Genomic DNA, 24808 nt, shown 5'->3' with positions numbered 1-24808 from the left:
GAACATCTCAAATAGTATTTAGTAATTTATTGGTTTTAATTACCAAAATGTTGTTTAGTCAATGAACAGGGCTGTATAACAGTCAACAGATTTGAAGCATTTATTCAGTAAGCAAAAAGTATACACATTCCAGATCTTCCAATGGCAAAAGTTTACAAAACATACACATTTCTTTTACTTGATAAAACAGCCTCCAAAACGACCTTTTCAGTTTACAGTATATCACAACCCTCTTGTGGTAGAAAATAGAAATTACATTTCAAATCAAAATGTAAAGGCAGAAAAACGAACCAAAAGAAAAAGCAGAAAATTATACCCACTTTGTAATGCACATTCGATATGTATGTATGCATCGCTGAATATAGATATACGGTATATGATGTAAATGTTTTATTTCAATTTTCCCTTTAAAAGTTTGTTTCTTCCATGCATCCGGTTTCGATGCGAAGCCACTTGCGCCTGCAGGTTTTCGGCAAGTGTGTCTTGTTTGTTTGTGTGTGTTTATATGTGTGTGTGTTTGTGTGTGTGAGTGTGTCTTTGTGCGCTAGGCTGCAGACAAGCAGGCCTGTCTGATGCTCTGGGCCCAGGTGTTCAGCAACTCCGTCACAGAGTGCTTGTCTGGGAGCTGCAGCAGCTTGGAGGTCATGTTCTTGTGGACTGTCTGCAGGAACGAGTTTGCACCTGAACCAAAGAAAAAGAAGAAGAGGTGAAAAACATTTAAGGTTTTTTAGGATCACATACCAAGATTTACTAAAGGTCCTCCTAATGTGTCCCAAGGGTAGTGTTGGAAAGCGTTTAGGAGAGGTTGGGTTCCCCTCTGCATTACTTTAATGCACTTATTATGCACTTATTTCATTCTACTTGTCTATCCGATTCCAATAGAGGGATAATCAGTCCACGTCACTCTACGTCCCTCCCCGCTCTACGCACACACACTCGTTTGCAGAAGGAGACGAGAGTGACAAGAGCCGCAATCATGTCTTGTTGTGCGGTTGGTTGCACAAACCCTTTTAATAAGTCTGATTATCCCATTTATTCCAATTCTTGCTTGCCAAAATAATAAAACAATTCAAATACTTTAATAATTATGCTTTTTCTTACTGCATTGCATGCTTATTAAATGTATACTCTGTTTGAGTTAATCTCCCTCAAAAAGTAGTCCCCTTTAATTACGATCAGTCAAACATGTTTTTGACACCTCGAAGGGCATTATCCAGCTTATACCATGGTCACTTGCCAAAGAAAAGAAATTAAGATCATTCATTTATATTTTCATGCGTTTTAAAATCAAAATATAAAGTTTTCACATAAATAGGACGGACCCTTATTACGACTTGGCAACAGGAGGTATTATAGTACCCTGAGCTATGAGTCAGAGAGCTAACGTTATGGATTGTACATATTTATAATTCGAAATTTGTCCCAGCCTTTATACCACAGATACTCTAGGGTCTATCATATAACTGCTTTGTCTGATTACAGTTTAATTCATTTTTCAAAATTTACCAGCTCACGTTTTGAAGAATAATCACCGGCGCCAATCGTTTCAATGGGAATCGCGACAGTCTATATTTTCAACATAAAGTGTACATATTTATAATTCGAAATTCGTCCCAGCCTTTATACCACAGATACTCTAGGGTCTATAGCATATAACCGTGTTTTCTGATTACAGTTTAATGTAACAGTAAGCTGACAAAATCGCTAATTAACACCGCAACTGCAAATAAACCACACCATGGCAACCGCCCAAACTAATTTTCTTTTTGCCATCATTCTGCGCGCGCATCCGCCGTGTTGATAAACAAATAATCCCGCTATAGCTGCTCTTCACTGATTGTTAAAGAAAAGACTCTTCATATACTGCGCAGATTGTCTTTGTGCAGTGTATTTTATTTTTTTAAACAACTGAACATACATTTATTTGCCTATTGCCTTTGACCTCAAATATGAAGTGCATCAAGAAGTGGACAAAAGGTGCCCCTTCTGTCAGCTACTAAGTTGATGGTTGTTCTGCTGATTTTGGGTAATTCTCTACTCCTGCAGTTTGAGGCATTTACACCCAACCAGGACCAAAGAGTCAGGCATATTTCTGTGCAGTGTGCTACTACTTTTGGAGACCAACCATTTTAGACGTAAAAAATAAAAATGATAAAATTACTATTTTACATGGAAAGTGAATAGGGAAGAAACACTAAAAACATTAACTCCAAACATGAACACCTGAGAGTTGTCAAATTAAATCTGCATATGTAGACCGGAAGTATGGATGTCTCCGAAAAGCCCCTAAGGTCAATAAATCACAACTCCGCTTTAGAGAACCCCAGAGGCCTAACATTTGGTGTGCCCATCAAGGACCCTCCCTTATGTAATGTGGAAAGTTCGTATGATAGCTACCAAAATTTCTATCTTAGCTATTTTTTTATTATGAGTCAATGGGGGAAAAAACACTGACTTCAGCTATTCCAATGGCAACTCAGGGTTGTCAAAGTTGGTACAATTGAGAAACCGCACTTCCCCAAAGAGCAAAGGAGCTCTTCAGTGACGCTCTTCAGTGACGCGCCATAACTCACAATCAAACAAAAACGATCAGCCTCTTTGTTCAATCAATCGCCGACTTAAACCTTGCTACTAGTGATGCGCGGGTTACCCAATTACCCGCGGGCACCCGCGGGCACCTGCGGGCCGGGTGGGTTGGGTAGCAGTTTTCTCTAAGTATCGCGGGTTGGGGTGGGGCGGGTCAAAAAAGTCAAAACCCGCAACCACGCATTTGTTAACAGTTCTTCAATAAATAATTGCGTAAAGCTGTCGTTGTTGTTGTTGTTTGATGTAGACCTGCCGTTGAAGTTTCACAATAATGCGAATTTAGCGCAAATCCTTCTCATTTAGTTACGTGTTAAATTAGGCATAAGCCTCAGCCCCAGGCTTTTTATTTTATTTGTTGTTATTATTATTTTTTTTTTTTGCGGGTCAAATTGGGAGGGTCGGGCGGGCCGCTTCAGAATTCCCCACGGGTCGGCGGGGCGGTTTGGAAAATGTCTTGGGTCGGGTTGGGGCGGGTGTTAACAAAACGCCCTCTCGCCTCTCGCGCACACTTGCTACGCTCGCTCATTAGCCTTGGTGGCATTGAATGCCAGCGAGGCTTCAGAAAATGAAACATGCAAATGCACATGCGGTGAGCCGGTGTCATGTTGATATATTATTCTGATGAAGCACTACAACTGTTGTCCTCATTGCATTGCATATGGCTCCTCACCGTACTGTTCTCCTTCGTCCGCCCAGTGGGGGCTTTGGTCGGGTAGTCCGCTGGGACACTCAGCTGCAGCGGGGGGACACTGGGCAGATTCTTGTCATCTAAGAAGGTTGTGTGTGTGTGTGTGTGTGTGGCGGAGGGCGGGGGAATTTTAGTCAAAGCAACAACTTGAATCAGACTGGACATCACCAATATGTTTATCCCATGAAACAGGTGTGTATTTTGACCTAAAAAGGGACCTGTTTATAGCATTAAGTGGCCCTCATAATCTAGAAATACATGTCTAACCATGAATCCTCTCAAATGATTAAATTGTTCTTATTTCTGTTTGACATATCTAACACTTTTAATCCTACTATTACGATTAATAATAGTTTATTTAGTTTTTACTATACATAGCCACTGGGCTCCACAGCAAGGTGTTGGGTCACAGAGCAGTGTTCGGCGTACCCAGTTTGCAGACGAGGTGCACTGCGCCGTTGTTGCTGCAGAAGGACGGGTCCAGGCTGATCAGGAACTTCATGTCCAGGCGTGCCACCTCGCCCTGCAGGATGTTGGGAATGGTCTGCCGCTCGTCCTCATCCGGCTTCCTCTTACGGCCTGTGATGCTGGGGCCCCTTCAGAGCAGAGGTCAGGGGTCGTTACTTTGGATTCAGGACCCCTATTCTACTGGGAGTGTTTCTAATGTGTCCCCTCTAGTACATGATATGAGGGAAACATGCAATATTGCAATGCATATTTGACTTACGATAAATAAACAAGACTTTTAGTGTGCACAGTTCCAATGTGTTATTGTATCGTGATATTAATATTATCGACCAATTTGACAAATGAACACTTAGAAAAAACACCTCTCCAATACTTGAATATTGAGGAGGAGGCCAACATATTTTCTGAAATAGGCAGCTTTAAAAAGGTTTAATGCTAACTTTTATGCAAGTTGTAAAGTGTATTTATGTCTTATAAAAAGAGGTATCCAAAATGAGCTGATTCAATCAACTAACAAAGTAGCACTCAACATTTGCTGGTAGATTGGCAAAGTAGTTCTGATTGATTAACCCCCCAAAAAATAATGAATTATAGAAATAAAATAATTGTAATTTAACTTCCATGATAAACAATTTAAGTCCTCCAAACAATGTAATTCAGCATATTTTCGATCAACACCTGCCTCCGAAATGGTACAATCCACTTACTGCAGAGGCGAGACCCCTTAACACTAAAGGCGCAATGGTAAATCCTGGCACTCCGTGGGGAAATTAAGGAGTGTGTTTGTAATCGCTAACGGTAGACTGTGGCTACTATTCTAGTTTAACGCAACGATGTGTGTGAATGTCGTTCTTGACAGCGGTTGATTTTGATGACCCTGTCTGAGAGAGGGTTTGGCTTCCCTGACACCTATGGTATAACGCTACGATGTGTGGAGCAAAGTCAAAGCAGTGGATTATTTCGATTTCCAGAGGAGGGTTAAGCTTCTAAGTATAACGACACGGTGTGTTGCGCATTACATACACATCGCTCATATAACGCTTATACACAACGCTTATACACAACGCACTTAACGACTATCAAATGGCTGCAGTGGATCGTCATAAACCCTCCTTCCCATGAACCCAAAGCGCACTCCTTTAAATCTCAATGTTTGAAATACCAGCTGAAACAGCAGGTCCTTTCTTTCTTATTTTCTCAATATTTTCTTGAGTGCAGAAATTCCTGCATACAACTGAATTCTAAACTCACTCAATTTTGATTTGATTGTATGCTGCGTATTTGGGGATGCCTCAACACAAGCATTTCACCTCCTCTGATGCCTTCCCCTGCTGTGATTGTGCATGCAACCAGGAACGCAGGAGACTCTGCCACCTACGTGATGGGAGGGCCGTGGATGGCGGCCATGGCGGGGGAGAAGGTGCGGTAGAGGGAGTGGTTGAAGACGGGCGAGCGGATGTTGGTCATGACGGCGTCCAGCAGGGGCTGGCACAGGTACTGCTGCTTGGTGGCCACGGGCGGAGGGGGCGGGGTCGGCTGCACGCACACACACACACACACACACACACACACACACACACACAAACACACACGAAAGGAGCGCTCGTTCAATATGAAGGGCCTCAGGCAAGCATTGCCGCCATTTTTAGAAAGCCAACCCAGAAGGGACTAACATGTAGTTCCTCTAACGGTCCATAGGTGGCTGGGAAAATAGTGATTGAATTCTTGTTATACAAAGCAAATAAAAAATAAAAAAATTGGCTCGGGACTTTGACGCTAGGTAATAAATTATTTATAATTAGTGACTTAATTGTCTCTTCTTAATTAAGTCACTAATGGAGGGCTGTTGACATGTTTGTCAATGCAGTCCAAAATTATAATTGTCCAATAACTTCTGGCAGGATATTCCAGTGGCTTTCACAAGAGGAATAGGAGAAAGGCTCACCACTGCCATGTCGTTCTTTAGTTTCTCCAGGGCTATCTCACACTTCTGTAATGTCTTCAGTGGACACCTACAAGCCAAGAGCAAGTGCAAAACAATGAGGCAAATTTTTTCGCTTATTCAAGAAGTCCCCCCCCCCCCCTTCCAACCGGAATAACAGTGTTGATTTATTGATTTGCAGACAAGACTCATACTCTATCTTATTGGACATGACGTCTTGTATACCTCGTGTTGGGGTCAGTGAGGATGTTCAGCAAACTCTTCATCTTGCTCAGATCCTTCTTCCTGTCTGTCAACAGCAAGGAAACCAACAAGAAAACCACCCACATCAGTAGAGATGTGGGCAACTCGTAAGATCTGCTCACTAGCAAGTAGGCATGTGCCTTGCAGTGACCCAGGTAAATAAAATAAAAGTAAATCATTATTGGAAATGTACATCAATCCTAAAAGTCTGATAGAACACTACATTTCAGAATATATAACGCCTTTAATTCAGGTTCAAAAAAGTAATAGTAAGAAAATATATACCTTCGTTTTTGTCAATTTTATTGATCATCCTGCGCAGGGGTTCGATGTACTTGGACAGCTGTTTGAGTTTCTCCATGTACTGCTGGTCCTCCAGAGATGTGGCCCCTGCCGGACTCATTATTGGGACCGAATTGGGATTACCTTCAGAGACGAGTACTGCGTTAAAATGAATGCCCCTGTAGTCGCGTGTTAGCATCAGCAGCTACTCTACAACCATATGTGGTACAAAACCACTGGGTTGCATGCATGTATACATATGGAGCAATGTCAAGGCAGTCATTAAGGTTTCTGGTGGTTTGGCTCTACTTTGGTGTCGTAATTCAACTCATAATGGTGACTCTTTGGCTTTTGTTTTGTCTTAGCCAGTATACAGCACGATGGCCATTGCCTTCTATAATTCTGAATAATGTTGCACCAGAGATGTGTGTAAATACAGTATACAAGATGTTTTTTTTAGTTTGAGCGTGTGTGTGCGTGTGTGCGTGTGTGTGTGTATTACCTGGTGTGTTGAGGGGACCAGGGGAGGGTACCCCATAGTTCTGGGGGGTTCTTGCTGTGGCTGGACTGTGGGAGGGCTGGGGGGAGGGGCTTGGCTGAAAACCTCCAGGTGAAGGAGTGGGGCCCGAACTGCAGGGAAGGAAGTGACATACATTGAATCATTAATCCTCAGAAAACATGCTTGATACATACAGCTGCCATGTAACTGACAAGCACAACATGACTGCAATGTGCCACATAGGTCACCTCAAAATACCCATCTCTTCTTCACATGAAGTGACTATGCTGTTTTTCAAAGTTTTTTATATAGTTTATTTTCCATTCGTTTTATTTAACCTGATCCTCATCTCAACTTCATTTTCAAACCGCTTTTCCAGGTTCGGGTCACGGGGGCAGCAGCTCCAGCAGGGGGCCCCAGACTTGATCAGCTCTGACGGGGGAATCCCGAGGCGTTCCCAGGTAGGGATGGGGATTGAAACCTGGTTCTATCAAGGGCCCGGTTTTTATTCAAAACCCGAAAATCATTAACGTTTGGGCTTATCGATACCACCATCGAGTCCCGTCGTTCATTTATTTATTTTTTTGTCCCGTAGGTCCTGTAACGTAATGTTGTGTCCCTCGAGTCACGTCACAGCATTTAAATCAAATCAATCCAATCACTGCAGCGTGTCCACCAATGTTTTTGAATGGAATTGGCTGAACGGGAGAAAAGGGTGAAAATAATTTATTGTAAAGGGGGGAACACAACCTCAATGGCCAAGCACATTTCAGATGTGCTGCGTGATTATGTATTGAGGTTGGCTCAGTAAAACGACTGTCAGGTTATCATGATGTGTTCATAAAGAAACGGTAAATTGAGTTTTTGGTGAGAAACATCAGTAATTCTGTACTACTCGGGTATCTGTATTATTAATAGAGTTGTATAGTGCTCTAATCATTTAAATATATAATTAAAACTACTGACGTCACTATTTATTAAGAATTACATATTTAATTTAAAATGCAATTATTTATTTCCTAAATATTTCTCTCACCAAAAACGCGTCGTATTTCCACCAATTAATAGAAAAGTATCGATAGTGGTATCGATAAAGACTTGGATTGTTAAGGAGTATCGAAAATGGTATCGATATCAATAAATATTAATGATCCCCATCCCTATTCCCAGGCCAGTATTGAGGTATCATCTCTCCACCTAGTCCTGGGTCTACCCCAAGTTCTCTTCCCCACCGGTGTTGCCTGGAACGACTGCCTAGGGAGGCGCCCAGTTGGCATTATTACCAGAGGACCAAACAACCTATTTTATTTATTGACATGAAACATCAAGGTTTACCTGACAGAGTTGGGCTGTGAGGTGGGGGGCTGGGGGGATGGCTGCGGGGGTGGGGGCATCGACTGGGGGGTCTGGCCCGGGGAGGGCGAGGACATCATCTGATGCTGTGGCTGCACCTGCTGAGGTGATGGCAAAGACAGGCGGGAGGGAGGTGTTAGTTCCCACTACAGATGAGGAAGTCTTTACTACCACGAACAAAGCTGTATACAAGCTGTTTACCTCTGCAACAAGGAAACTAACAAATATACAAGGCTAATACTCTCCGCAATGTCACAGTAAGACAAGGAATACCCCAAAACAATTTGAAACTATTATGTATGGATTTCTTATATATTTAAGGACTGCTGGATCTGAGATGAATGGCGGGAAGCTATGTAAGCTTAGTACCTGAGGCATCTGTTGGCCCCCCAGGGCTCCAGGGTTCTGTGTCGCTAGCGTTGGGTTGGGGGGGACCCGGGGCATTCGCTGAATCGTTATCCCAGGTCTGTTCATCATCTTTAGAGGAGGAAAGAGGGATAACAACATCACAAGGTCACGAGAGAGAACCATTTCCTTTGCTGGAATTAGCTGAATATATGTCAAATTTGGATAATGCATGAAATGGCCTATTCCATGATTATCTTTATCATTCGAAATGTTGAAAGAAAAAGTTAACTTGGACCAAAATCTAATAAATCAAACAATCAATGGGTGCCCTCAAGGTTATGACAAGGGTGATTTGAGAAACAAGGTTTCCTACATTTTTTGTAGTAACCATTGTGATTCAACCATAGGCCAAGTGTAAAATTACAAGTAGCCTGTAGTATGAACTGAGAAGATTGGAAACAACATTGAAACGTTGGAGGACGGGCAGTTCTGCAGTCAAGGGTTTCCTACCTGTCCTGGGTTGGGCTGTGCTTTGCTACCGCCTGCTGCTGCTGAGCTGCTCTGGCCTATCAACACACACAAAGATGTTCCTATGTAAGAATAGGCTGTGGAAAACCAGAGGCAGAGACATTTTCATTAAATAAAGACATGCACTTGTAATCTTTTGCTGATGCCCATCTTGGGAATTAATGCTGTAGTTTTTAAAGACTTTGTATTCACCTCGTTTCACTTACACTTACGTGCTATAAAGACTTTATTAATGACACGCATGAGCTTTTGAGCACCCTTAAACTGCTATTGCTTAGGACTAAACTGCTATTGCTTAGGACTACTGGGCCAATGTGGTACTCATACATTTCAAGTCAGATCTGGTTGTTTAATACAAAGATTAGACTATTTCTTCTTCTTTTATTGCGTATGATTAAGTGTATTTCAATTGCACCATATTTGAATCGCCTTCTTACGTCGGTCTGTCATATGGATTTGTCTGAATTATGTAACTTCTGTTTATGCTCCTATACCCTTATTTAAAAAATAATAATAATAATTCCCGGCTTTTCCCTCTACGAGATACCATATTTACACCTTATAGATAAATCTTAACTGTAAACGTTTCTTCTCCACAAGTTCAGATGCCCAGCATCAACTATTGTTTGATCCTGCAAGTACGTTTTAATTTGATTCAAATCAGTGTCAGTTTCTCTTCATCTTCTTTTCTTCGTCATCTGACAGCTCAAGCAGCATAGCTTTCCCCTACTCTTTGTCATCCCTTTTTTCTTCTTGGCGGGCCCTACGCAATATTTTGAGACAAACTATTGTCCTTCATTTTATATACCTCGTTGCGATGAACATCCTCAAAGAATACTTTTTTTTTTTTTAAACCCGGATGCCTGCCAGCTGCTATGGAGCAACAGACCGGATCTTCGTTTTTAGGGCTACGTTATGCATCATTTTAATGTGTAGCCTGCTGGATAATCCCCTCACACTGTACCCCAAGACGGATCGCTGGTTAACATATCTGAACAGAATCACAGAATCATGTCTTGTACGACAGCCACACACATTGAGCCATGCAACCAGGATTTCGCTCAGTCCTTAAGCAATGGATGTTGCGGTGGACTTAGGGCTGCTAGATTATGGAAAAAATCATAATCACGATTATTTTAGTCTATATTGAAATCACGATTATTCAAACGATTATTTTTGAGTATGAAAATAAGATGTATTTATTCAGCATGTCTCTCCCAAAAACAATTTGTGACTGAGAACTTATACAGAAAGGTGAAAAAGAAAATGTTAAAATCTAAAATAATGTTTAGATATCTAACCAGCTGTCGAAATCCAATTCATCGCCGACACCCAGCCCTAGTGTGACTCCATCCTGTCACTTTTGTTCTTAAACCAACAACTCTAGTCGCCAGTTATCTCGCTGTCATGTAAGCTTACATTTGCTGGGACGTCCAAGTGTCAGTAGTGAAACCTAGTGCTTTACTATCCTTAATTTGCTCCATAACCATCTCTCTTTCTGTCATAATGACGGAGTTGGTTTTCCATTTGCTTCCTAAATACTGCAACAATATATAATCTAGATCATCGCAGATGATCTAGATTATCTTTTGGCTTAATCTTGGTTGAGAGGATGAAGTAGACGAGCCGTGTTCATGTTTTGAATCAAGACTTGTAAATAAGACTTGTATAGTAAATCTGTAGTTTACTATGTATAGTAAATCTGCCCAGATAATTGCAGAATGTTGGCAGCTAGCTATGCAACCTACCCGTGTCATGTGGTTTGCAATGTTTGCTGTTGCATTTAACTTTGTTGTCTTTCAAAAGTTTGAAATGCTGTCACTTTAAAAACTTCTTCTGAGAAATGGTGAAAGTATTAGATAGCCTGATACCCACAACTCAGTTTCAACTTCTCTCATTCAACCACCAGCATGTTGTCACATGGATTATGTTTTTGCAAAGTGGCACTGGCTAGAAAAGCCTTTCAAAAGGAATTTATAATTCTTCTAGGTTATTATTCCTTCCTTGCCCTACTTATGTCGCTTTTTATTCTTTTTTACCAAATCTTCACTTCATGAAAGCTGCATTTATTGACAGCATAACTGGTTGAACACGTTTCTTCTCCCCCTAATTTTCAAAACGCAATTCATGATAATTAGGTTACTTCAGAACATTAGATTAAGATACCGGCGCTGGGGCTTTTACCTGGAGAGCTTGCATCTTTAACTGTTGCTGTTGGCTGAGGGAACCTATGGACACGTGCTGACCAGGAGGCATCTGGGCTGGCAGGGACTGGGGAACTATGCCAGGCTGTTGCTGCTGCTGGGGGTGTGGGGGTAACGCCCCCTGCTGTGGCTGTGACTGGGCTTGCACCTGCTGCTGCTGATGTAGCTGCTGCTGCTGCTGCTGTTGTACCATGTGCTGGATAGACTGAGCTTGAGCCTGGGCCTGGGCTTGGGCTTGGGCTTGTGCTTGAGCCTGGGCTTGGGCCTGGGCTTGAGCCTGGGCCTGGGCTTGAGCCTGGGCTTGAGCCTGCGCTTGGGCCTGCGCTTGGGCCTGTGCCTGAGCCTGGGCATGTTGTTGAAGCTGTAGTTGGACTATCTGCTGCTGTTGTTGGATCCTCGACGGGTGTATCTGGAAATATATAGAGGCAAGTAGCGCAGGATGACAATTAACACTGGAAATATGGAACAATTGTTTTGACAGCATCTTTGATCAAAGGTCCAACTTGTCCAAATGTTTTTTCGTTTTGGAAATTAAGATACTGCCACCACCAAGAATTATCACAAGAACTTCCTACAGTTCGAAAAAAGAGCACTTAAACAGTGCATGACTAATTTGGGGGGTGTGTCCAACCTGGCTCTGTTGTTGCTGATTCTGGGCGGCTTGTTGCTGTTGCTGATGCTGTTGTTGTTGTTGTTGTTGCTGCTGCTGCTGCTGTTGCTGTTGTTGGTGTTGCATCTGCTGCATCTTCAGCTGCTGCTGCACCTGGAACTGCTGCTGCTGGAGGGCAGCGTTCTGCTGCTGTTGAAGGGCGTTCTGTTGCTGTTGCATGGCACTCTGCTGTTGCATGGCGCTCTGCTGTTGCATGGCCGTCTGCTGCTGTTGCATGGCATTCTGTTGTTGTTGCATGGCATTCTGCTGCTGGGCCTGCTGGAACTGCTGAAACTGGAGGGACTGCTGCTGCTGCTGTTGTTGTTGTTGTTGGGGTTGCTGCTGCTGTTGGGCCTGTACGATCTGCTGCATCTGTAACTGACCTGGTCCTCCTGTAACACCCCCCAGCAAGGATGAGAGATAAAAGAGCGGAGAGAGATTGACGGGGGGGGGGGGGGGTCAGAGAGAAAGAAATCCATGTAGAATCAGTTGGTTATCTTGTGGAACAACACCCTGGAGTCGTCTTCAAACCCAAAAAGTGAGCAGAGGCTTGGATATACTAGGTCTCTTTCGCAGGCAGATCTCATTCACAGAGCAGAAACACAGCCAGCAGCATCCACTGTTATTGCTTGCCATTTAGTAATTTAGTGCATACAAAACAAACACCACATGTAGGAAACACACTCACTGGCTTGGGGGTTTCCAGCCACCCCTCCCATGGCATGCTGGCCTATCTGCATCTGCCCCATGGGCCCCATACCAACCATTGGCGCACCTGGGGGACGAGGCCCCATGCCAATAGTGCCCGGGCCCCCTCCAACCCCTGTCAGGTTAGTCAGGGCATTCATGGGATCTAGCAGAAGAGTAGACAACAGAGAATAGTACACAGCTCCAACATGCATAGCCAAAATCATGAGCAATAGGAGTCTACTTCTTAAAGTTAGACAGATCCCGGCCAAAGAGATGGAAAATGCGCCTATTCACCTGGACCGCCAAGAGCCTTCTTGTCTGAAAAACAATTTGAAATGCATAATCACTTACTGTAAAACTGTTCATGTCTACCCTAAATCGTAAATCCCTAGCCAAGGCAAAACAGTATGATACTTACGAATGTCTCTGAAGTGTATTATCAAACGTGCAACCAGAGACAAGTATTCCTCCTAGAATTACAAAGGGAAAGACTAAGTTGCCAATAATGAAATAGTATTAAGATAAAAAAGAGCCATTACAATGGTTTGCACTAATGCAAAATATTGTGCGTCAAGTATTGGGGCCAAGTAGGCGTGTCAATTCAAATGATTCACAATTACTCAAACTTTTCAAATATACATCAATCCTGTGCCTTAATTGTCATGCGAGTATAACGTTTATAATTAATTAGTATTTAATATCATACACTTACACGGGATTTGGCTTTGACGTAAACATGATTCTCCATGTCAGTGCTGGACTTTGAGTGTGGAGTCCCAGCCTTTCTCATCGCATCCTCTCTGAAATTAACATTAAAAGTTTTAGCAGTAGGCCTGTACACATTATTGTCAATACATTTCAGTCCACATTGAAGATATTCAAAACGTTACTTTAAACGAAGTGCGATTAATTTTTCTCATCTCAGAGTTGGCTGCATTAACCATGGTCTCTGCGACTTGTTTATATACATATTGAATGACTGTATTTTAACGATGAGCAAGAAATACAAAATGAAAACACATAGCATGACGTTCACGGACGTGCGTTGATCTGCTAAAGCGTAGGCGTGATTCGGTCATTGATCCGAGCTAACGATGCTAGATGAGCTAACTGATGAGATCAAAGAGATACACGCCAAAATGTCATTATTTCTTGTTTCGTTTTACTTGGGGTTATATTTACATTTGGCCCCCATTGAGGAGGGTCAGGAGGTGGGATGCGATTTATCGTTAGCTTAGCCAACTAGTTTCCACTTGCCAACATCTATAGAAACATGCGTTCGTTGAGCTAATGATACTATCTGACATAAAAAGAAAAGTCTCACATCTGTGCGACGACTTTTTGTCGGAACTGTGGGCTTCTCCGTCGCTGTCTGGTCCAGGGACCTCCATTACATCAAATATTGTCTTTGGGTATTAGAGAGAAAGTATGGTTTGTTGCGGTGATGTTTTTACTGTTATCGCTGGGCTTCCTTATTCGTTTTCTAAATTAAGGTAAAATACCCAGATACATTGTATGTACTGCCCCCTAGTGTACGACATAAGAATATCAGTGTCAGCTAACGTTTGTGTTAGTGCGTAGAAAGTTTGTGATACTAGATAGCTAAACGGACTTCATCATGTTGAACTGTTGAATGTGAGGACACATTCACATTAATTAATAAGGAAGATTTGGCATCTTTGGCGGACAGCCTTGATACCGGTTAGGTCTTGACTCATTTTCTGATCTAGGCCAGATTTCTTAACTGAAAAGGTCTTTATTTATGCAAAGGAAACCACAAACGCCTTAGTTCCTACTGTCACGCAAATTTCAACAGCAATAATTGTGTTCATACACTCACACAGAAACTAGATACTACAATGTAAATGATGCCACCATTTAAGAAAATGTAACTGGTTGGAAACAAATAAGTGACAGGATAGGTCTGATAGGTCAAATGTATTGTCCTGCATGCTGGGGTGTGTGCGTGTGTGCGTATGTGCGTAAGTGCGTCTGTTGCACATTTTCTGCAACATGCAAGTGCATTATAACAAAAACATAAATAAAACATAAGATCTCCCCCCACTGGTGTGTCTTTTTTCTTGATACTAACATTAATTCGAAGTGTGTGTGTGTGTGTGTGTGTGTGTGTGTTGTGTGTGTGTGGTGTGTGTGTGTGGTGTGTGTGTGTGTGTGGGGTGTGTGTGTGGTGTGGTGTGTGTGTGTGTGTGTGTGTGTGTGTGTGTGTGTCTGTGTACACTGTAGCATCATGTATAATTGTGAAGGGATGCATGAATTCGTCTTCCTGCTACTCAATGCTTCTACTTACTAACAACTTCTAATATTTTTATATCACAATTCATAATTAACCTTGAAAGAAACCAAAAAACTTCAAGTACATATTTAAACTTTCAATGATTAAGACATGTACTTGAATGTAAATAAGTGCCACAGACCATAGAAAAGCTTAAAAAGCTTGGATAACACATTTTCAGGTGAGGCTCTCCAATAAAGGGCGATCCGGGCTTTGCCCCAACTGTCCTGAGTACTAAACACCCCTGCTGCATGCGGGATAATCAGCCTTAGTATTTCAAAGGAACGAGGTTTATTAGGATTCACAAAAAAGTTTTCATTCAGTTCGTTAAACACAAGGTGAAACACAATGGTCAGTACCCGCCTGCTCATGCAATAATTCATGTTGTAAAGTAATCCCTCAGACGTTATTTAAACGTGCATTTCATTTTAAGGAACTGGGGGTGCTGGTAATTTGTAAACAAACATTATTCAACACTTGCCTGCTGTGGATTCGAAAATCGAACTAGAATGTTCTCATTCCCAACTGGGTATCATTATGCAGCAGGTTCTGTATTGACATCTGGAAACATCATAGTTTAAAGAATAAAGATGTAGTAAGATGAAGTTCAGTGAAGAACATATCGTGTTAAAATGCAATAACACAATTTACATTGCATCCCATCTAGCCCTTTCAATCCAACTCAAAAAAAAAGATCAAAGTGGAAACCATATGTGTTGAGGAATTGGAGTGAAAAATAGCATTGATCAATGACAGATAGAGACAAATCATTTAATCTGGGAGTTGAGCACGATGACACAAAACACAATGTAAAAAAATACATAAGATCCAGTCCAGGCGATGCAAGCCTATAAGACCATGGACTCAAAGGCCACATGATAAGTCTGTTATGGATGGGTGGCCCAGGGACCCAGTACGAGTGGCCTGTAATTCGCACAGCTGGTGAGAATTTAACAAAACATAACTGGTGTTGGGAGAGGATGTGGCAAGCGTCAATCAAAATCTTGATTGAGTCATAATTATTAATTGGGCAGGTGGGCTGCCTATCCGTCTTTCGAAATGGTCCTGTTCTTATGGCACCAATTATGAATGATAGGGTGGTTGGCTGATTAGATGAAGAATGGATCATGGAAGAAGGGTGAATGGATGAAACGTTCGATTTATATATTTTTCCCTCCTTGTCATAAAAAACACTCGCTAGGTTTTCATTGGCTAATATATAAAAGGAGACGTCATCATATTCTAAATAGCCTAATTGCACCACAACCTTCGAGTGGAGCTGCAACCCCACGTGCGCGAGGATTTCAAAAGTACAGAGGGATGTGATTGTAGAAAAAAAGTGTGTCACTGGGGCACGAGGCTCTCCCCGCGGTCCATGGTCCCGTTTTCTGCCGCGTGCGATCCGAGAGCCTGCTGTTTTGCGCGCGCCCTGCTTGTCTAGGGAGGGAGCGAGAGAGAGACAAGAGAAAGACAAGAGAGAGAGAGGGTTTCCAGACAGCAAAAGCAGGCCGAGGGACAAAGCTGCAGTTCCAACGACACAGACCGAGACCGTGTGACAGCACGAATCGTTTTTTCTCTACACATCACAGTCAAATAGAAGAGCCCAGCAGCCTCATGCAAAGCTTCCTGCACAGACACAATTGTGTCTTTCCGAAAAAATGTCCGTATCAAAGTAGTTGATTGTATGACTCACGCGTAATTTACCTATAACAGAAAGCGTAAAAACGAAGACGCATAACTTGAGATCGCCGATGATCCTTCGTTTTTTTCTAACTGAAAAAAAAATCTACGGATTGCGAAGTAGGTCTGCATGACTCGTTTGGAGCTCAACATGACGACTGCAATGGACACAAGCACAATAGCAACACAGGTAAACGAAGTTTTAATCTTGGTCATATTGCGATTTGAAGATTGAATGAGCCATTCCAGTAATTGCATGGCTGGTGTTTTCAATAGCACTTGGCCTCATTCACAAATAGCTCCACCAACGTGTAGCCAATCCTTACACACGGTGTTCTGGTGGCATATTCTTCCGTGTGATGTCACGGTGAAAAGTCCCCACTAGTTAAGTGGGTACAGTACCTATGTAGACCTAGGCTATGCATGCACACGCAATGGACCAACTTCTGCCGTGCGTCAAAATGGATCTCCATGCTCGGAGCTTTCAATATGTTCGACTGCAAATACATAATAATAAAAGTTAAACGTGTGCCAAATGTAAGTAGGCCTTTCATGTTAACCTTTCAGCAAGGAGCTGCTGAAGGGTTGCAATCTATATTTGGTCATTTTAATTGCTTAGCGTGTAGGTCTTGGTGACATCAACTCTTTCAGAAAAATATTCATCCAACTAGTGACCAATTGGATCGGAGGTGCAGTGCTCAAAATGATGTTGTTGAAATGTTTAAATCTTAGTAAAGTATTCATGGACTCAAAAATGGTCTATAATATATAATTATCAGTGGGGTTATATATATTAACCTTTGAGGTAACCCCAAGGAAAAAATAAGAATGTAGGGTTAGGCCTTCATTGGCTTGAACATTAAACTGATAAAAAAATAAATGCCAAATTAATAATATATAGTTCGTGACGTGTATAATAAGTCATGGGCCTTCGATGTTTGGCAAACATCAGCCTGCCGAAATCAGGGGTAGGCCTACCCTCTTGTGTTCAGATGATTTCGGGGAACTAGGTCATCGTGACGGGGGATGGGGTTGGTGTCAGGTGGACTGGCAACCCAGTGATGTGCACGCGCGAGTGTTCCAGGCAACGTTCACATGGACCGGCGAACAGAGCCATGTGCGTTTTGTTTTCACTGCTCTGTTTTTTTCGTTGGACCTCGTGCGATTGGTTCATAGTAGTAGGGCTCCAAGCTCATGGCATAATTCCTCGCCGCATTATTATCTGTCTCCGCCCTCCCATCTTCCCGTCCGCCTCCAACGTCCATTCCTCCCTTTCCCCATATGACCCCGTGTCCTCCTCCTCCTCCCCCTCTCGCTCTGACGCATGTTGGCCAGCAATGTGCTCGCCCTGTCTGGCTCTCTCCCAAGAGCCATATATACTCGCCCCGATCGTAAAACGTTTTAAGCGCAAACGACCCAAGATGATTTATTCTCAGATTTAACTCTCTTTGTCTCAAAATCTTATGAACACATACATGAGTCCGGATAGCCTAAGTATGCCGTGCAAAATCCGTGTAGATTTAATAAAAGTGGGGCGATTCTTGTTTCTTGCTATCTGGTATAAAAACCTTTTTAACACGCCCTAGTCCTTTTTTAAATTTTGAATTATCCCTCTGCATCTAAGTGTAGGCTATTTGTTTTCGTTTGCCTATAATTGACGCCCCCCAGTACCATGGACAGCGCCAGCGAGAGTGTTTGTACTGCGTACAGAATGAATGGAGAAACGTGAGCGCACGGAAGAGGCGGGAGGAAACACGAGGCGTGTTATCATGGGCGTGGCTACATAGAGGCAGTCTCGTTGTCGAGTCTGCTGTTCTGAAGGCGCACGTGGCGCCGGGGCGTGATAGACTGGAACACACGAGCTTCTCTAGCAGTACACACCAGGGAGAATCGGGCTGCAGCAAGCAAACCAACCAAACGTGGTTGGAGGCATGGCCTCGAACACGCTCCCAAGCATTCCTATTTAAATGACTAAAAAATTAAATTAAATTGATTTGAAAACAAAAAACATATTTTCTGGGTTTATCTCTCTATCAGGATTTCCCTTCTGTTTCTTGTCGTGAGTCTAGTCTGCCTACACTTTATTGTTTAGGGTAAGAGTGGTCATGGGGACGTATTTGGAGGTTTGCAAGTTACCTTGACTAGTTATGTTGACGCAGCTATAATTATCTAGATATTTTGCAATTTTCTTTATCACACGTAGCCAATTTAAATCTCCCATCTCTGAAACACAAAAAAAAGCACACACACACACACACACACTCTCACACAAATATATAAAGCTGCAATATTTTGTGGATCTAACGTTTAAGAAGAGACTATAAATAATGAATCCACCATATTAGATGTCAACCCCATATTACACAAGCAACCCCTGTCCTAGTGTGCTGTCCTGAGTCCCCTTGGAACCAAACACAACAGACACAGTGCAACCTCACTCTCACAGATGAACAACACCGCAAATAAAGGACATTAGTCATCTGAAACGTATTCAGTTGAAATGAAACCGAACAAGGACGGTATTGAATGACAACACCATTGAGATAAGTTTGCACCGATGTGTTTTCTACTGGCGGCAGTCATCTTTCCACATCTCATCCGTCAATGCCCATCAGTCAAGCGGAGCCCCGCGAAACCTCAGCCTGTGGGACCTTTTTGGATGAATTGATTATCAGAGAGAGTATATTAGAGCTATGCATTACATCAGGACATCAGTGTGGTGGGAGATGTTCTGTATGGTACTGTAATGTATTTGCGTACATATATGGATGTGTGTGTGTGTGTGTGTATGTATGTTTGTGTGCGTGTGTTTTGTGGGCCAGTATGTGTGTCTGCTTGTGTGTGGTCATGTGTCTATTTGTGGGTGTATTTATGTGTGTATGTGTGTTTGTGTATTTTTTTTTATTTGTGTGTGTGAGTGTGCGTGTTTTTGTGTGTTTGTGTTTTGTGTCCCTGTATGTGTGTTTGTGTGTGTGTGTGTGTGTGTGTGTGTGTGTGTGTGTGTGTGTGTGTGCGTGCGTGTTTGTGTGTGTCGTTGCCGATGTTTGCATGAGAACACTGAACAGACCACGTGTGTCTGTGACATGTGCCCTCAGTGCCATAGTGGGGGGGGGGGGGGGATAAAGTTCCCTATCTGAAACAAAACAAAGCCCTAGTCGGCTCACCCACCTGCCAGAGAGATACTAAACACTAGCGTCTTGGGTATCGCCACAAGACACCGCACACACCACACTATGGTGTGTGTATGTGGGGGTGTATGTGTGTGTACGTACATGTGTTTTCACATGTTGGTGTGTTTGCACATGTTTGTTTGCGTGTGGTTCCAACCAACGCCGATCAATTGATAGAACATTAGTACACCGCACATGCACACACACACACACACACACACACCACACACACACACACACACACACACACACACTTTCCCACATTGAACGTTTGAATCCTTGCCTATGAAATAAAGAATGAGAAACAAACACTGCACTGCGGAGGCTTGAGCCGTGGGGGGCGGCGGCTCCGCTGCCAGGGCTCATGAGGGGGATGTCTGGCTATTTGGGCAATATCAGGAGCAGCTCCGGGCTGAATCCATCTGCTCCACCAGCCTGTACTACCAGGCGAGGTCTGCCCTCAAGGAGACCCCCATCCAGCCTCATCCATCATAGCTCTTAGTCCTCTCTACTTTGGCTCATTCAGTTGTTCATTCATTGTTTGTTTTCTTATTATTGTTCGTACTTTCATTCACGCTTTCTTTCATATTACATATTAATTATTACATTATTATTAGTATTACAAAATTGTTTATGACCTGTCACTTTTGTTTTGATATTGTAGTTTCTCGGATTAACAGGGGACATTTATGGGATTTATTAGGGCTTGGTCGGGCAGTAATGGAAGGCTATTCAGGGACTGAGAGTGAGAGCAAGAGAGAGAGGGAGAGGGAGAGAGAGAGTGAGAGAGAGAGAGAGAGAGAGAGAGAGAGAGAGAGAGAGAGAGAGAGGAGGAAAGAGGGTGGGAGGGTTTTGGGGAAAGAGGGAGAAAATGTCTGCTGTCCACATATCAAATTAAAACTGCCCCCCCATCTTTCATGTTGTGCAGTGTACCTGGCTCCAGAGCAAAGCGAGTAATCAGTTGTTTTGACATCTGTTAACACCTGAGGACCCCTGCCTCAATCGGTTCTCATGGTAACAGGACTGGATCCATTGTCTTGCTTGCGTACCTCCCTCCGGACCACCTACTTGCCTTAAGAGACAGTGAAATACAACAGAGTCAATCTCAGGCACGTGTCCATAGAAACAGAGGCCACCCCTTGTCACCTCTCTCTAGTTGAAGAATGGAGCCACGCTTACCCTATACACAGCCTGCAAATGTTGGCTCACTCTGTGTGCGTGCGTGTGTGTTTGTGTGGGTGTTTGTGTGTGTGTTCAACGTTTAACCATGAAATGTTCTCACAATGTTCTCTTGTCTCCTCCTTCTCTTCTCTTCTGCAGGAGGCGTCATCTCCTACGTGGGCTCCTGCGGCGGCTCGCAGGCGCGCATCAGTCCTGTGTCCATGTACAGCGACAACTCCAACTCCCAGCCCTCTTTCGCCTCCTCCACCTCCTCCTCCCCTCCCTCCTTCCACAGCAGTGGCAGCTCCAGCTCCGGCTCGGGTGGAGAGGACGGCTCCTCCTCCTTCTCCTCCTCCTCCTCATCCACCTCCTCCTTCTCCTCCTCATCCTCTTCAGTAGGAGGCTCCCATCGTTGCCGTGACGATAGGAGCTCGCTGAGAGCAGCCCCCGGCAAGTCCGTGGCGAGGCTGACCAGTAAGTACCAGTTCAGGTCGCCGTAGGGACATTTCACTATGAGGTCTCTTCCAGCTATTAGTGGTGGGGATTGTTTTTGACCTGCTGTCTAACTGAATGTGTGCGTGTTTGTGTTCCTGTAGAGCTGAATGGCATGGTCCTGCTATGTAAAGTTTGTGGAGACGTGGCCTCAGGTTTCCACTACGGAGTCCATGCATGTGAAGGATGTAAGGTGAGATACTGACATGTGCGCACACACAAACACACACGCACCCACGTACACACACACACGCACACACATACACACACATACAAACAAAATACAGATCAAGATTTGTTTGAACTTAACATTGATGGTAAATTAGTTACAGCCAGCCAGTCCTTGATATCAATCAACTTTTCATCCAATAATACGTTTCCATTGGTTCTCTCAGGGTTTCTTCCGCCGCAGCATCCAGCAGAACATCCAGTACAAGAAGTGTCTGAAGAACGAAAGCTGCACCATCATCAGGATCAACAGGAACCGCTGCCAGCAGTGTCGCTTTAAGAAGTGCCTCTCCGTGGGCATGAGCAGAGATGGTGAGCGCATGCTCCAAGGTGCCCCCGCTGGCAGCAAGCATGATGTATTTAATTATAACCCACTGGCCAATCTATAAAGGGCTCCATTATAGAACACTGCACTCCTGGGGTATCTTTGGAGAGAAAGTGCTGCCATTACGATCTCCTAATCTATTTTCTGTATTCTTTCTCTCTCTCTCTCCCTCCCCCTCTCTCTCCCCCTCTCTTTCTCTCCCTCCCCCTCTCTCTCTCTGTCTCACTCCAGCGGTGCGTTTCGGCCGCATACCAAAGCGGGAGAAGCAGAGAATGCTGGCAGAGATGCAGAGTGCCATGAACAACATGGTCAACAACCAGCTGCAGAACGACTTCCAACTCGCCAGCCTCTCCTCCTCCCCGCCCCCTCCTCCCTCCTCCTTATCCTCCTCTCCCTGCCCGCCTCAGCCGCCCGCCCTCCCGGCGGCACCTTCGTCTCCTTCGACCCCTGCCCCGGCCATGTCCTCCTCCCTGCCTCCTCCCTCTACCCAGGGTGCACCTCCTCCCCAAGACATGCTGACGTCCCACCCCCCCGCCCTCTCCTCCCCCTCCCTATCAACGCCTCCCGCTCCTCTCTGCCCCGCCAGTCTCGGCGTGGACTCCACCGTCAGTGCCATCGCGCGTGCTCACCGCGAGACTTTCCTGTATGCGCACGACAAACTGACCAACCCCGGCACGCCTCTGCCGCAACGTCGTCAACAACACCTCCAGCACCAACAAGCCCTCCGCAACGTGGAGACAAACAACTGGGTCTCCAACCAGTGTTCAAGTGGTTACCATGCCAACGGACTCAACACCATCTACCACAACAACAACAACTTTGCCAGTGGTTACGTGGCCCAGCATCACCACGGCAACCACCGCCACAGCAATCTCCCTGGGGGAGAGATGCATGGCAAGCATGCACAGCAAGGACAGAACTCTCCCATGAAGAACCAACCTGATATCATGCTGGTAAGATCAGATCAATCAATATATCTATCGTGAACTGTAAGGTCATGCTTTCTGGTCAGCTGTGTGTGCGTGCGTGTTAGTGGACGCGTGCATGTCTCGATCAATGATTAATTAACAAAATCCAATAAATGTATATTCCTGCAGATTTACTTCTCATTGACGTTTGATAAAAAGAATGAAAGGGAGACAATGAAAGAGAAAGAATCTATCTGTCTTTCAATCTATGTATCTATCTACCATATACATGTAGCTGGCTGCCTATTCTCCTCGTCCATTTTCCTAATGATATGTAAACGTAGCATGTTTCTCTCTCCATCTCTCTCTCTATATCTCTCCATCCCTTTGTCCAGGCGTGTCCTATGAACATGTGTCCCAGGGCAGACCCCTCTAAGAGCTCCCAGGAGATCTGGGAGGACTTCTCCCTCTCCTTCAGCCCTGCCGTCCGGGAGGTGGTGGAGTTTGCCAAACACATCCCAGGATTCAACACTCTGTCACAGACCGACCAGGTCTCTCTGCTGAAAGCCGGCACCTTTGAGGTATGTATTGACACACAAAACCAGAACACACGCACACACACATCTTTGTGCAACTGTAGCCTTTAATACATATTTTCAGTCAGCATAATAATGATGTATGTAACCTACTGTTGTATTGAGTATAAGAAAGAATTAGGAATGTATCTCAACGTATAGCACACAAATCAATTGCTAATTAAGGCCATTTTCTATTGCTCCCTGATTTCCTTATTCCTAATCTCCCAGTAAACCCTGAACTCAATTTGATGGTTTTTGTTGTTCCTTCCTCAGGTGCTAATGGTGCGCTTTGCTTCGATGTTCAACGTGAGAGAACATACGGTGACGTTTATCTCCGGCACCACCTATGGGCTGGAGGACCTGCGGGCCATGGGGATGGGCGAGCTGCTGGGGGCCATGTTTGACTTCAGCCACAAGCTAGCATCACTGGAACTCAGCCCGGAGGAGCTGGGCCTGTTCACCGCTGTGGTGCTCGTATCTGCAGGTAATTAAAAGGGGAGGGGGCTTTGCTTGTTCAATGCTTGCTTTCAAATAATTATCCTTAAAAAAAAAAATAATGTGATACCTGCCTCTGTTAAGCACTCTGAAGTGCCTTTGTGTTCAAAGAGTGCCATATAAATAAAATTGTCTCGCCCATACCTCTGACAGATCTGGCAAATTGTCAAGATAGAAAAGACGATAGAACTTGAGATGCAAAAATTAGCTGGAATTTAACTTAAATATCATCCTGTCTCTCTGCCATCTCAGACCGGTCTGGCATCGAAAACTTCACCACGGTGGAGCAGCTCCAGGAGAGCCTGATTCAAGCTCTGCGCTTATTGGTCAGCAAGTCACCCAATCATCACCATGGCGACTCGCCCCGCTTCACCAGGGTCCTGCTCAAGCTCTCCGACCTCAGGACCCTCAACAACATGCACTCTGAGAAGCTTCTCTCCTTCCGCATCGACGGCTGAACACAAACACCACACCGATGGCCCATGATGATGACAATGATGAATGATAATGTCATCCTCAACATGGAGCCGTGCTAAGGCGCTCTTCTTTACCACTGAAACTGGTTTGTCACAATCATTTGAGCTTCATTGTGTTGTCTCCGCTTGCGTCAGCCCAAAGTTCAGGAACTGAGACATCTGTCTCTGAGAAACCTCTGATTGTTTTTCGTTTCCTTCAAAAAGGAGAAACTGCTGTCGCACAGTGATGATATCGCGGAAAACCACAGGTCTAGTGAGTGTACTAGATGCTAAGGTTGGCTGGAGAGTTTGGACATTGTGTAACCTGGGTAAAATAAGCAGCTGTCAAAATGTAAACTGAAGTGGCACTTCAGTTTGGCACTTCAGTGCCCCCCCCCCCGCCCCCTGTGAGGCCCCTGAAGACTGAGTACATCTGCTTTAATAGATGGATCTCTTCAACAAAAAAAGACTTGAAACTGATGAGGACAGAATTGTACTGAGCAGAAAACGTTCTGCCGGAACCACAATAGACCAGAACAATCC

At 44.1% G+C, this 24808-nt stretch overlaps 1 protein-coding gene and 1 pseudogene across 1 annotated transcript; one reads left to right on the top strand and one right to left on the bottom strand.

Annotated features, from left to right (window-relative positions):
- Positions 1–34: 34 nt before the first annotated feature.
- LOC130401941 (mediator of RNA polymerase II transcription subunit 15-like) lies at positions 35–13955 on the bottom strand (annotated as a pseudogene).
- A 2649-nt stretch (positions 13956–16604) lies between these two features.
- LOC130403063 (nuclear receptor subfamily 1 group D member 1-like) lies at positions 16605–24671 on the top strand. The gene is made up of 8 exons (XM_056607206.1): positions 16605–16632; positions 20941–21258; positions 21381–21469; positions 21672–21816; positions 22061–22782; positions 23133–23318; positions 23589–23799; positions 24063–24671. The coding sequence occupies exons 1-8, from the start codon at positions 16605–16607 to the stop codon at positions 24266–24268; spliced, it is 1905 nt and encodes a 634-aa protein (XP_056463181.1). The 3' UTR covers positions 24269–24671.
- The last annotated feature ends 137 nt before the right edge of the window (positions 24672–24808 follow it).

This window comes from Gadus chalcogrammus, chromosome 2, assembly GCF_026213295.1.
Source record: "Gadus chalcogrammus isolate NIFS_2021 chromosome 2, NIFS_Gcha_1.0, whole genome shotgun sequence".
Taxonomy (NCBI): domain Eukaryota; kingdom Metazoa; phylum Chordata; class Actinopteri; order Gadiformes; family Gadidae; genus Gadus; species Gadus chalcogrammus.
Note: the sequence above shows the minus strand (reverse complement) of the source record. Positions and strands in the feature narration are given on the sequence as shown.